Raw genomic sequence first — 15,652 nt, forward strand, 5'->3', positions numbered from 1 at the left:
AGCAACAAAACATACAGCATTGTTAGTATCATATTCAGTCATTTATGATGAAGTGGTATTCCAAAAATGCATTTGCTGGAAATGAGAGGAACAATGGAAAGCCCAAGCCGGAATATCAAGAATTATGGAACAGACTGATTGCTACTCACTGGAATGCGTCACCTTTGTCAGAAGTAAGCTAGAACTATTCCTATATCGCCGTATGCATGTCCAATATTTCGGCTTCAATGCCAGTTGTCATGCTGGATTGTTTAATAAATCTTTGTCAGATAAATGTACTCTAAATGCATATTCTACATTCTATAAAATACAAAATTTCTTGCTTTGTTATGGTGTTTTCTTTTTACATTTGGTGTATTTTGTTTATTTTGAAGCTGTAACCTTTTCAGATTCAGTTATGTTATATTTAAAACTGTTTTTACTTTATTGTAAATCTGTGCAGTAATGAGGAAGTGTAGAATTGTATTGGCCAAAAAAATGTTCAATGCACTTTGATTTTGCGCAGCCAGCCCGTCAGACAACTGCAATTACATGACTGGAGTCACAAACAGGATCACAGTTTATAAGCAAAAGCAAACAAGTGTCTGTTGGTTTCTGCTCAAAGCATATTTAAAAAGATTGGCGAATCTGGGAGAAGAAAACTAACTGAGTGAGGGAATGAACTTTTAGATTATTATTTCTTAAATCCAAGTTAATGCCGAACCCATGTAATTACATCTGAAAAAAGTTTCAAGAAATTTTTCCATGCCCAAAATAAAAATATGTCCTATGGCTGAATCATACTAGTAGTTCTGGCAAGAATCATTAAGATATTCACCTCTTTTTCATGTTTATGAATGGTGCCACACATCTTTTCATTTTACCTGGTTCATGCATCTAAACAAAGACAGATTTTTCATTTATAGTAGATATATAAACCTGTTTAAACAATTTACTTGTAAGCTCGTATGTTAATTTGCCAGATGTAGAACCAAACACATGGATATTATCTGCTCAGTATAAATCTTTTCAACTTTTGGTCCGGACTTGCCCTCTTTTTCTTTCCAAACTATGAGAGAAAGGGATATTAAATTTCCACTTGCAGGTATAATAGTTCCACTTGCAGATATAATAGGCTGAATTGTATAACTGTGTGTTAAGGCATTCATTCAAGAATTTTGTTAGAATTTCAACTTCTGATGGTCCCCTGAAGGATAACGTTCATCCTGCATGAATTTCCAAATTGAAACCTGACTGGTCAGAATTGCAGACATTGGCCTCTCCGATCAATAAAATTTTCTTATTCACAGTCTCCACAAATTTGGAGTGTTTCCCCTCAATTCTTCTTTATTTGTTATTTGCATATTGGCAATGAGTTTATGATTTTCCTTCAAACAATCTGGTGTCTTTCTTTAAAACTGTGAATCCATTTTGAGGAAACCTTACACACATGTTGCGATAACTTATCATCCCTTGCTCGAAAAGCCCATATCTCTATATCCAGATCACGTATCGGTACTGTATTGTCCAAAGAAATTTGAAATTTATCTAATAAATACTTGGAAACAAATAATAACGTTTTATTTCTTGTCCCACCTGCAGCAATTTGTGCTTCCCATTTACACAGATTTTTTTCTCTTTGTGACCTTCCTGTATATATGTTTTACAGTCTCAAATTTGTTTTTACCAGAGTGCCAAAAAGTAACTGCTTTTTGTTTATTCTCATGGTCTATATCATGTTTTGCTTTGTTACCATTTCTTCATCATCATCATTATTTCCTGCAATCAGAATAGGATCGGAAACTGCACTTTCATCTTAAAACCTTAAAGTAGCGTATCTTTCCATAAATATATCTTTAAATCAAATCTTCTAACTAAGATGCAAAAGTAATTTCTTCGCTAGGGATCATAGTTTCCACGATATATTGTCGCTGATCAAACTCTGTCCACAGTAAAGGTAAAATATTTTCTGGGTTCATTGAAATTTTCCCTGCATGCATAACTGTGTGTGTGTGTGTGTGTGTGTGTGTGTGTGTGTGTGGGCGCGTGCGCGCACACAATGAGGTGAGAAAAGTCATGGCATAGTGATATGCACACATACAGATGGCGCTAGTATCACCATCATTTGTACTCAGGTTATTCATGTGAAAATGTCTTTGAAGGGATTTGCCCATACAACAGAAACTAACAAACTCTGACGCAGAATGATAGCTGGGGCTAGACGCATGGGACACTGCCTTTCCGAAATCGTTAGGGAATTAAATATTCCGCATCGACAATGTCAAGAATGTGCTGAGAATACCAAATTGCAGCATTACCCCTCATTACGAACAATGGAGTGGCTGATGGCCTTCACTTAACGCCAGAGAGCAGCAGCACTTGCATGGAGTTGTCAGTGCTTACAGACAGGCAACATTGCATGAAATATCCACAAAAATCAATGTGCGACATATGAGAAATGTATCCGTTAGGACAGTGTGGTGAAATTTGGTGTTACCAGGCGATGGCAACAGACAACCGATGTGAGTGTCTTTGCTAACAGCATGGTATCACCTGTAGTGCCTCTCCTGAGCTCATGACCATACCAGTTGGATCCTAGACGACTGGAAAACTGTGGCCTGTTCACATGAGTCCCGATTTCAGTTGATTAGAACTGACAGTAGGGTTCGAGTGTGGTGCAGACCCCATGAAGCCATTGACCCCAAGTTGTCAACAAGACATTGCACAAGCTAGTGGTGGCTCCATAATGGTGTGGGCTGTGCTTGCATGGAATGGACTTGGCCCTCTCATTCAATGAAACCGATCATTGATTGGAAATGACTGTCTGGCCACCTGGAGACCCTCTGCAGCCATACATGAACTGCACTTTCCCAAACAACAATGGAATTTTTGTGGATGACAATGTGCCATGTCACCTATCCACAACTGTTCACAATTGTTCTGAAGAACATTCTGACAATTTGAGTGAATGGTTTGGCCACCCAGATCACCCAATATGAATCCCATTGAACTATTATGGGACAAAACTGAGAGGTCAGTTTGTGCACAAAATCCTGCACTTGCAACACTTTTGTAAGTATAGAACGCTATAGTGCCAGCAAGGCTCAATATTTCTGCAGGGGCTTCCAATGACTTGTTGAGTCTATGCCACTTCAAGTTGCTGCTCTATGCCAGGCAACAGGAGACCCCGACACAATATTAGTAAGTATCCCATGACTTTTGTCAACTCGGTGTACATTTAGAATATATTGATCTGAGGATGACTTATTAAATAACCCAACATGACAACTGACATTGAAGTGAACACATAACGGGTACATGTAGAGCAATAATAGGGATATTACTAACTTATTTCTGACAAATGTGTCTTTGGAATGCCACTTCATCACATATGACTGAAGTTGGTATTAATGATGCTATATGTTTTGCTATTAGTCAAATGTCAAAATGAAAAACAAAACAGTGGAGGGATTTTTTAAAAAAATGACTTTTTTTACAAATTTGGGTGCATCATTGTAATGTACATTAAAAAACATAGAAATTTTATTTGAAGTTTCTTTATGTCTGTTACCACTTTAACAGTATTCATTCAAACATACTACAGTCAAATTTTTTCAAGGGGGTGGTTCACATCCTTAAGAGCTGTATGGGCATGTATAAAAAAAAAGTGTGTCTAATTTTGCTCTAAACTACAAAATATTCAAAGCCTATCAAAACCGAAGTGCATCCCTTGGGTGGGTTTGCTTGTTATATGTATTCTTAAGCATAAATGAAATTTGAAGCAGCTTTTAAATTGTGGTACCCACTAACTCACAATGTGAGATTATCAACGTACACACTAAAAGGATATCAGAAAAACTAAGGAGATAGAGAATTCAATTTACAACAGCCTATAGCATATTAAAATGGAAAGACAAGATGGTAGCAGAAAAATAAATGATCATGCTTGTGGAGGAAACAAAAAAATAATTCGAATCTGAAATAACCTATCGGGGGAAGCCACAGAGAGTGTGAATGGGAGTCCTTAACTAGCCATGAGAGATCTATAGATACTTTGTTGTAAGGAATGGCAGACATCTTAGTGTTTCCAGCTTATTGACAGCACATTCAGTATTTTGCTGCTCATAGTGTTAACCCCAGGTGAGCATGGCCTCAATTCTGGCATACATCAATTCTACATTACCACTATGTGACAGAATTAAAATAGGTTGGACTCTGCAGGTCTCACTCCAAAGTACTGGAGGTCAGAGCATGTTTTTATCTAGCATGGAGGCAGACTGTAGCAGTAATATTCACGTTGATAAAGAACGTTGCATTCCCACCACTGTGGGGAAGTCGCAGTGGTCTACCACTGTAACATTTTTGTGATGGAAGTGTGAACTTTTCTAGCTCTATGGTTGGACTCCCCACATGGTGTCAGTGTGAGGACAAGTAGATAATCACCTCCCTCTGCGTCTGTATTGGGCATGATCAAAAGGTGAATAGGAAAAGCTTTGCCCGATAACCAATGCCAATTTTTGAATTTTTAACAAAAATGGTTCATGGTAACCACATAATTATTCTGACATCTGATACTACTATCCTTCCAGAACCATTAGTAGTTTCAGAATTTTGCATGCCATTAATTTATGGGGGGAAATATGCATATTAAGTTTATCTAATTGCTTAACATACAGGGTGATTCCATGATGATGTCAAAAATGTCAGGGATGATGGAAATCGGTAAATTTATGAAACTGAAATAAGGGACCCTGGTCTGAAGTAAATGAGTCAAATATTATAGGCAAAAATTGTTCTGATACCTCTGTTAGTGGAATACATATATCTATTGTTGTTGCTGAAACAGTAGTGTAGGCAACTTTCAGAGGTGGTACTATCGACCAAATAAGAAAAAAAAAGTCTAGTAACTGGGCAAATTGTTGGTGCTCGTATGGTGGGTGCCTCCATAACCAATGAAGCCTAAGTATTTAGTGTTTATATCACATACAGGGAAAGAGGAAAAACATCACAGTGCAGATGAAATTGTGTCTTGAGTGATCATGACAAATGGTCATTGAAGAGGATTGTGATGGGAAAAAATGGACAACAGCTGCAAAATTCACTGCAGAACTGGATGTGACTCACGAATCCTCTCAGTACTAAACTAACATGAAGGGAGCTCCACAAGCACGGAATTGCAGGGCGAGCTGGATACAGAAACCACTTGTCAGTAATACAAATGCCCATAAGAGGAAAATGTGGTGCCAAAATCATAAAACCTGGAGCATGGAGCAATAGAAGAAAGTCATTTAGTCAGATGAGTTTTACTGTCGCAGTGTTTCCAACTTCTGACTGAGTTTGCTTCTTGACAGTGAAACATGGCAGAGATCAGATGACAATTTGGGCAGCCGTATTGTGATATTCCACGGGGCCCAGTTTGCATTACTGTCAAGGATTATGTGATCATTTTAACTGATCGGGTCCATCCCATGGTACAATGTTTGTTTCCCAGTGGTGACATGACTTGGATTGTCCAAGACTGGTTTTGTGAGCACAAGGATGAATTGATCCATCTCCCCTGGCCACCACAGTGGCTAGATTCAATATTATTGAGCTTTTGTGGCTCACTTCGGAGGGAAGAATCACTTACCATCTCCATCATTGTTGCCTGAACTTGCCACTATTTTGCCGGAAGAATGGTTTAAGATTTCCTTTTATACCAAACAGAACCCATATTATCTATTACAGGATGATTGGAAACTATTTCAAATATCAATGGTTCTTCTACACTGTATTACAGTTGGTAATGTGTTGTGTTTCTGATATTTTCACAGACGAGATGAGAAAAATTAAAGAAAACTGCAGAGGAACAGTAAAGTAAAATCAGAAAGAAAAACTGATTGTAATAGTTGTGTTTCTTCAGAAGTTAATAATGTATTCAGTACTCAAATTCCACGGAAAATGAATTCCATGCTTGCAATTAACTTTACAAGTAAAAGAATAAAATACACTCCTGGAAATGGGAAAAAGAACACATTGACACCGGTGTGTCAGACCCACCATACTTGCTCCGGACACTGCGAGAGGGCAGTACAAGCAATGATCACACGCACGGCACAGCGGACACACCAGGAACCGCGGTGTTGGCCGTCGAATGGCGCTAGCTGCGCAGCATTTGTGCACCGCTGCCGTCAGTGTCAGCCAGTTTGCCGTGACATACGGAGCTCCATTGCAGTCTTTAACACTGGTAGCATGCCGCGACAGCGTGGACGTGAACCGTATGTGCAGTTGACGGACTTTGAGCGAGGGCGTATAGTGGGCATGCGGGAGGCCGGGTGGACGTACCGCCGAATTGCTCAACACGTGGGGCGTGAGGTCTCCACAGTACATCAATGTTGTCGCCAGTGGTCGGCGGAAGGTGCACGTGCCCGTCGACCTGGGACCGGACCGCAGCGACGCACGGATGCACGCCAAGACCGTAGGATCCTACGCAGTGCCATAGGGGAGCGCACCGCCACTTCCCAGCAAATTAGGGACACTGTTGCTCCTGGGGTATCGGCGAGGACCATTCGCAACCGTCTCCATGAAGCTGGGCTACGGTCCCGCACACCGTTAGGCCGTCTTCCGCTCACGCCCCAACATCGTGCAGCCCGCCTCCAGTGGTGTCGCGACAGGCGTGAATGGAGGGACGAATGGAGACGTGTCGTCTTCAGCAATGAGAGTCGCTTCTGCCTTGGTGCCAATGATGGTCGTATGCGTGTTTGGCGCCGTGCAGGTGAGCGCCACAATCAGGACTGCATACGACCGAGGCACACAGGGCCAACACCCGGCATCATGGTGTGGGGAGCGATCTCCTACACTGGCCGTACACCACTGGTGATCGTCGAGGGGACACTGAATAGTGCACGGTACATCCAAACCGTCATCGAACCCATCGTTCTGCCATTCCTAGACCGGCAAGGGAACTTGCTGTTCCAACAGGACAATGCACGTCCGCATGTATCCCATGCCACCCAACGTGCTCTAGAAGGTGTAAGTCAACTACCCTGGCCAGCAAGATCTCCGGATCTGTCCCCCATTGAGCATGTTTGGGACTGGATGAAGCGTCGTCTCACGCGGTCTGCACGTCCAGCACGAACGCTGGTCCAACTGAGGCGCCAGGTGGAAATGACATGGCAAGCCGTTCCACAGGACTACATCCAGCATCTCTACGATCGTCTCCATGGGAGAATAGCAGCCTGCATTGCTGCGAAAGGTGGATATACACTGTACTAGTGCCGACATTGTGCATGCTCTGTTGGCTGTGTCTATGTGCCTGTGGTTCTGTCCGTGTGATCATGTGATGCATCTGACCCCAGGAATGTGTCAATAAAATTTCCCCTTCCTGGGACAATGAATTCACGGTGTTCTTATTTCAATTTCCAGGAGTGTAGTTCATTTAAATAAATTATCCACATATTCATATTTTTGCTTACCTGAAGATCTGGTTGTGACATCACGTGTTAATGGAGAATTTGCTGCATATTGGTCTTTTTCAAATGCTTGTTGCATCAACAATTTCTTCAATTTCTCATTAGCTTGTACCTTAATTTCACAATCTTTCACTGGATCTGAGTGAGTAGTGACCATGTCAGTCTGCAGCTGTGATTTTCTATCTGACCTTTTGTTATAATCATCATCTGCAGTTTGTCTATTTTTAACACGTTCATGCCTACGTTCTGGGTCTTTTTTTTGTTCCACAGGAGTAACATGAGTATTTCTTTCTATTGTCTGCAAATTGTTGGGGAATGATGAAGGTAGACAATTCAAATTAATTACTTCATCCAAATGTTTGCGCACTTGGGGTTGTACATTCTCACTCTTTCCAATAATACCAGATTCTGAAATATGAGGTGATGTTGGTGGTGAGTATTTCATGCTTATTTGTGGAACATGGTTTAACGCTGTTTGTGTCGAAGTACCTGAGTGATTTTGAACATGGTTTGTTTTATCGGCAATTCTTTGTTTCTTAAGCAATTTTCTACTTTTTTCAGTTGTTTCAGAATGCTGCTCAGGGCAAAAAGGAAAAGCACTTCTCTTGGAAAAATACTGCTGTGGACTGTCCACAGTTTTTTGCCTAGATTTTTTCTCCAATTCAATGGAGTTTTCCTTTAGGATTTTCTCAGGTCCCTTGACACTTCCTGCCTGTTCTCTGGTAGACCGTTCAAAAGATTTAATAATATTGTTTTCTCTGAGCATACTGATTGTGTTATTCGCTAACTCCATTTTCTTTTCCAATGACTTCATTTGCTTTCTATGATCATAGCGTTTAAGTTTGGTTGGAGGTGAATCACTGATATTTATTATTGCACTGTCTGTGTTCACCACTCTGCTATTTTCCTGTAAGAGATTTTAAAAGACTTTAATTCAAAAAATTATTTGGGTACAGAGTTTAATACTGAAAATAAATCACAACTTTTATCATATTTCAGCATACCCACATAGGTGTCACCTATTCAAGGATGCACAGCAATAATGGGGTAAAGAACAACCAGCATGAATTTTGAGAACATAGAACAAGTGAAACCCAATTTGCAATATTCTGACATGACATCCAGAAAGCCATGGATCAAGGCCGTCAGGCTCATGCAATAGAAGCAGTCTCATGAAAAAGGTGAAAAGACCATTTACGAAAGAAAAACAACAGTAGTGGAGTGTAGTTGAATTATATCTGGCACTGCTGGGAGTTAGATTAGGAAATGAAGCACTAAAAGCAGAAGACCAGTTTTGCTATCTACAAAGCAAGAATAAGGTTTGATGTCCCATCACTCATGAGTTTGTTCCAGATGAAATTCTGTTACGGTAGCAAAGTAACTGATGACAGCTGAAATATAAAGCATATAAAACACAAACAAAGGGAGAAAGCATTTCTGAAAAGGAGAATTTTGTTAACATTTGTCTGGAGGTGTAGCCTTATGTCAAAGTGAAATGTGGACAAATAACAGCAGAGACACGAGGAAAATAAGTTTTTGAAATGTTTTACATTAGACTGTAAAGGAGATTAAGGGTTGACTACAGCAAGTAGGTTCAAGTGGATGTAGGTTGTAGCAGTTACGCAGAGATGAAGTGACATACATAGGATGTACTAGCATGGAGAGCTGTATCAAATTGGTCTTCAGCCTGAAGAGAGGAACAACGACAACAATAACCACCTTACGCTTTCTGGAAGAATATTAAATGAATTTATGTGAAGAACTTTATATCTTCATAAATGGCACAAATTATGGAAGTAAGCTGCGGAATGGTAAACTAGTGAGAATAATGTGTTTTGTTTTTAAAACTAATCTACAGGAGAACATCTGCTTCACTAACAACATAAGCATCTGTTTTATTTTTTGAGCTTTCGCTTAGTAAAATTAAATTTTCATTAACATAAAATACATTGCCCTGTAATTTATGTTAATAAAAAAGCAATCGCACACATAATAAAAACAAAATTATTGCACCAGGGCACCTGCTGATGGCACCAAAAACAATTAACTATGAATAATTAATAAATGGGCACCTCATGATGGCAGCATGCTGCCGAATTCCATCATGCCAAACTTAACACTGTAATTATGTGCACCAATAGCAGCATAGTTTTACTTTAAGGAACAGTTTTCTGCCCAATAACAAGGTTGCCCAGAAGAGTATCCAGGTCTGTGGCATTTATTACGCACTATTCAACTAGTCAGGTGTAAGCAGATCAGGAAACTGTTACTGAATTGAAAGTCATCAGTGACTTTAGAACAAGGCTTAGCTGTGAGATGTAAGGCATGAAACATTCTCTTAACAGAACCAACATGGCTGCCCTGCTCCATATTCAGAAGACATAATGGTTCTTTCTCTTTGAGGTGCTCAAAACCTATACCATGCCAGTGTAAGTTGACAATTACACACTACGTATATTAACATCTTAATAACAGAGAAAAGGACATGTGATCTGCATGGTAAGATGGTGTAGGGACAACTGGAGCTTCACTGCACGACAGGTAGAGAGAGAGAACTACTTCAGCTTACATACTGCAGCAGCAACTATTTGTTAAGTTGGTGGAAGAGAAAGTCATGATATTCATCATTCATAAAACATCAGCATTCCCCTCACTGAGGTATCTTTTATGTGGATAGTATAATCCTTAATGCAGGCATGTTTGAGAATGTTAAACAGTGTCGCTTACAGACACATATTTATCACCTGTGTCAAGTGTCTTAGTTCCTCCACATGCTGTGTGAACATATTAATGTTCCTCTGTAGTATGGGAGCCATCTTAAAAATGGTGTCAACAAAACAAAGACTGGTTGGAAAATGACAATTCTTCATTAGACACAGTCCTATTACAATAGAACTCTTGTCTTCCTCTGACCTTTGAACTGACGACCCAGCCAGTTATAAGGGAACCTAAAGTTAAATCTGAACTCCTAATCACAAACCAACTCGTCATTTTTCTCATACATAAATCATTGGCTACAGTGAAATCAGTGATAAGGACTCCAAAAAAATCCTGGGAACAAACAGTGACTGAACCCTAAACAGCTGTATTATGGCTTCACAACAGCAACCTGGACATTTGGATTTGCAGTCTGACACTCAGTGTGTCAATGAGCCATACTGGGACAAAATTTTTGACATGGCTCAATACTGTATTTCGGCCTAGAGAGAGAGAGAGAGAGAGAGAGAGAGAGAGAGAGAGAGAGAGAGAGAGAGAGAGAGAGATGAGCGGTTACTGGAATGACTTGCTGACTGAATGCAATTCTCCAAGTGATTAGTACAGTATGTTAATAATAGCACTAACAAATTTTCCATTTGTGACTAATTTTTGTCTTACAGTATATCATGTTCTATGCTGCGAAATTTCTGTTCACCAGGGTTCCTACAACCTGCATGGTAATAACCTTTTCTGCTCAATGCTTATTGTTCTCACTGCTGCCAGTCTTTTGTTCACTATCCATTATCTAATGAACGAATGAAATATTAAGACTCTGCATCGGCTCATAGTAGAAGATAGATGCGTACGTCAATTTGGGTATGGAGTCACTATGTTTATTATTCAAATATTATATGGAGATCTGTGGAATATAACTGGAGATAACAATAAATGTCTACAGCTGCTATTGGTGAGACTTTAATTTGCATTGCCACGTCCCTGTAATTATTCTTGGACTGAATGATTAATCATTTATTTCCTTTCAAAAATTAAATTTTGTAGCATAATTCATATTGGCAGTTAATGGTGCACCAATATCAAGAGCCTGCTGTCAAGTAAAGGCTTTAAACCTATTACTCCTACTAACTATTTTGAAATTTTTGTCCACCCAAACCATTACCTGCACAATCGAGCAGGTGTTGCACTACGCTATCCTATATACTAACGATTCAAAGGGGAGTTAATTAAACTTCAAGAATAAAATAATATCCTTTAATGTGCTCCTTAAGACTTTCACAATCCAATCATAATCTTAACATGATTATATTTTCTTCTGTACACATCACTGCTGCTGCTCTCCTCACCTTCTCAAAACTGTGGACCAGGTGTGATGGCTTGCATGCTTCAATGGTACACATAGCCGTCCCAGAAACATAACCACAATGGAAAGTGTCTGTGGAGAGGTCATATTAACATATGATTCCCGGAGAAGGCAGCAGCCTTTTCAGTAGTCGCAGGGGCAACAATCTGGATGATTGGCTCACATGGCCTTCTAACATTAGCCAACATGGCATTGCAATGTTGATACTGTGAATGACAGAAACAAGGGGAAACTGCAGCTGTTATATTTTCCAAGTATATGCAATTGTACTGTACGGTTTAATATGCAACATCATCATCTTGGGGGAACTATTCTGGACATAAAATAGTCTTTCAATCTGATCTCTAGGTGGGTATAACTCTGATGGTTGTTTTCATCAAGAAAAACAAATCTAGAAAGGTAGATCCTTTTATCACACACGCAGGTTAGAAAATTTGAAAAGAGAAATGGATAGGATAAAGTAAGATAGTGGTAACTAGTGTAGTGCGGTGGCAGGAAGAGCAGGTTTCCTGGTCAAGTGAGTAGAGGATTATCAACACAAAATCAAATAAGGGCAATGTAGAAGTGTGTCTAATAATACGTGTGAAAATACACTACACTCTCTCTAATCCGGGCTTCAGTAACCCGGCCTCTCAGTAATGCGGCACACATCCAAAAACACATGCACAATGAATTATTGTCTGCAACAATGCCTGGTTAAACAATGCTGTATATACTGTATTTGAAATTGTAGCTTTCTTTACAGTTCGGAATCATGTCTTCTAAAAGGAAACGTGTTACGCTAGACCTCAATCAGAAACTCAAAACTTTAGATAGGTTAAATCGAGGTTCTTCACAGACAACCATTGCTGCTGAGTTCAATGTTGGACGAGCTACTATTTGTGACATCAAAAAGAAAGAATATGTTATTCAGCAGTACCCAACATAAATGGATAGTGAGTCGGGAAAATGGAAGGTTATGTGAAAGAGTCAGAATGATGAACTGGACGTAACTGTTTATAGATGGTTCATACAACAACGCAGTAAAGGAATTCCAGTCAGTGGCCTGATTATAAAGGAAAAAAGCAGCTGCATTTAGCAAACAACTCAGCGGTAGTAACTTGTTTGCCACGAGCGAAGGTTGGTTATCGAACTGGAAAAAACGGCATGGCATTTGGCAGCTGACAGTCACCGGGGAAAGTTGCTCAACTAACGATAAGGATGCTGATGAGTTTGTAAGCAAGATACGGAAGATAATAGAGGAAGATGATTTAACTGCTGATGTCTTGTATAATACCGATGAAACGGGACTCTTTTACAAGATGCTTCCTTCAAAAACATTAGCTGCCAAGAATGAGAAGGAAGCTTGTGGTTACAAGCAACAGAAACAGTGCATAACATTAATGGTGTGTTGTAATGGAAATGGGAGTTATAAACTACCACTCATGGTGACTGGAAAAATCCCAACATCCATGCTGTTTTCAATGCACTGACATAAATACTCTACCAGTGCAGTATTGAACTCAGAAGAAAGCATGGTTGGACAGATAAATATTCTCTCAGTGGTTCCATGAAACATTTGTATGAGCAGTGAGAAAAGAGCTAAAAAAGAAAAAGCTTTCACTGAAAGCTACACTTATAACTGACAATGGAGGAGGAGGAGGAGGAGATTAGTGTTTAACGTCCCGTCGACAACAAGGTCATTAGAGACGGAGCGCAAGCTCGGGTGAAGGAAGGATGGGGAAGGAAATCGGACGTGCCCATTCAAAGGAACCATCCCGGCATTTGCCTGAAGCGATTTAGGGAAATCACGGAAAACCTAAATCAGGATGGCCGGAGACGGGATTGAACCGTCGTCCTCCCGAATGCGAGTCCAGTGTGCTAACCACAACTGACAATGCTCCCAGTCATCCTGCAGATGTTTCTCTAAAGTCTGATGGTATACGAGCACCCTTTCTCCCACCCAATGTGACAGCCCTTATTCAGTCCATGGAGCAGGGCATTTTGGAATCAATTAAACGTCATTATCGACATTCATTTCTCATCTCCTTGCTGAACGAAAGTGAAAATGACTCTATCGAGACTATGCTGAAGGCATGGAAAGCAATTAATGTATGTGACGTTGTTTTCCAAGTAGCCAAAGCATGGGATAAAATGGAGAGCGCTACCGTAATGAAGAGCTGGAGAAAATTGTGGCCTTCCACTGATGCCGAGTTGGATCCAGTTGTGAGTGACAACAATGAGCCAGTCAATTCGGAATTATCAATTACTTTGTACACTGACATGTTCCACAACCTTCCAGGAGGAGAAGAAATTGGTGATGAAGATGTTACTAAGTGACTGAATGAGGAAACCTGTGATACAGACCAAACTTTAACATATGAAGAAATAATCAAAAGTGTGCAAGGAAGTAATGATGAAAGTGATGAATAAGAGGACACAGGAGGACAGTGCATGAAGAATTCTCACACTGCTGGTGCTGAAGCTGCTGACGTCTTCCTGGAGTACACTATGCAACAACCAGATACGTGTAGTACCGATGTAATGCTTGTAAAGCGGTGATAAAGCATGCCACTGTCGCATATCATCATTGTGACAGTTAAAAATTAGGGACATGTTTCACAGTGAGTGATACGAGTGTATAATCATGTACAGGACTAACTTTTCTTTGAAAATTAATGTGTTTTTGGATTTAATAAAGTATGTTCTCTATGTTTTAAAATTGTGTCCTCCTGTTTAATAAAGTACAGTACACTATATCCCTTACATTTTCAAAATAAATGAAAAACGAAGAAAATGAATGAAATAAATTTCAGACACTCAATAGTCCAGCACTTCCGCTAATCCAGCACCCATAGGTGTCAGGAATCATGGATTAGCAAGAGTCTAGTGTAGAGCGACTGGTAAACTGCTATAAACAGCATAATGAAAGCATTATTATGCACAAGATAAATGTGACCACTGCCTTTGTTCGACGTCAACGTGCAATAACCACTCACAGATGGCAGGTGGCAGCACTACAAGTAAGGGTATATAAAGCATGCCGGGGGGATGCAGCAAACAGTGCAGTCATTGTCGTATTGTGGAAACAAATGTCCAAAATGGCACGTTTACTGGTTTTCGGACCATGGGTGGAAGCATTTCCAAAATGGCTAAGTTTGTAAACAGTTTGCCACTGTGGTTAAAGCATACCACGCATGGCAAAATGGCAGTATATAAAACTGGTGCCAAGGAAACTGTGGTGCATCACAAGCCACAGATGACAGGGGTGAATGGCGGCTGTGGAGATGTGTGTAGGCGAATAGGTGTGCAGTGCTGAGCAACTGATGACATAGATGAACCAAGGGGCTACCAACAGTGCCTTTTCAACAATCATTCAGCAGAAGTTGCTGCGTATGGTCCTCCGCAGCAGTCTCCCAGTTCATGCTGACTGTTGTTCGTTGGTGACACAAGTATGAATTTGCTCTCCAGTTCCACCACTGGACGCCAACTGAGTGGCAAAAGGTGGCCTTTTCAGATGAATTATGTTTTATGATCCACAATAAATGAACCCTGGGACCATGTGTACCCCTAAATGTAGTTTGTTTTTCCTCAGCATGATGGCATCTACGACCAGAACACTGAAACATGTCACACAACTTGCAGTGTAAGTGTGGGTTCGAAGCGCACCACGATAAGTCTACTCCCCTGCCCACCAAACTGCCCAGATTGAAGCCTAATTAAGAATCTATGGGACCACCTCAGTCATGCTGCTCTCATTAAGGATCCTCAACTGAGACACCTAGTTCATCTGACCACGGCACTGGAGTCAACATGGCTCCATATGAAAATTTGGAAAGTGTTCTGTTACAGAAGCATAAACAGTATAAAATGTTAAAATTCAGTAAAACAATCTTTATTTAGGTTGGCAACTGATTTCAGTCTATAATTTAGAACATCTTCAGGCTCTAAGCCCAAGGATGGTGTCTGGAGCAATACCTGTAACAACATGGGCATCAACTGCTCACTGGTTGCCAACCTAAATAAACTTCTGTTGCAATCAATACTGTTTTACTAAATTTTAATGGTTCCATATCACTGTCAGTATTTTCCAGAATCTCACTGCCACTCTTCCCGAATGTCTCGCAGCGGTCTGGGTTGCAAAATGTCGTTATTCAGGCTTTTAACA

At 40.3% G+C, this 15,652-nt stretch overlaps 1 protein-coding gene across 1 annotated transcript in view; it reads right to left on the reverse strand.

Annotated features, from left to right (window-relative positions):
- Nucleotides 1–15,652, reverse strand: part of LOC126481187 (uncharacterized) — a 402,240-nt gene that overhangs the window by 311,968 nt on the left and 74,620 nt on the right. Inside the window, exon 9 of the mRNA XM_050104775.1 lies at nt 7,434–8,337. Within this exon, the coding sequence (XP_049960732.1) occupies nt 7,434–8,337 (904 nt within the window). The remainder of the gene's footprint in view (nt 1–7,433; nt 8,338–15,652) is intronic.

This window comes from Schistocerca serialis, chromosome 5 (assembly GCF_023864345.2).
Source record: "Schistocerca serialis cubense isolate TAMUIC-IGC-003099 chromosome 5, iqSchSeri2.2, whole genome shotgun sequence".
NCBI classification, from domain to species: domain Eukaryota; kingdom Metazoa; phylum Arthropoda; class Insecta; order Orthoptera; family Acrididae; genus Schistocerca; species Schistocerca serialis.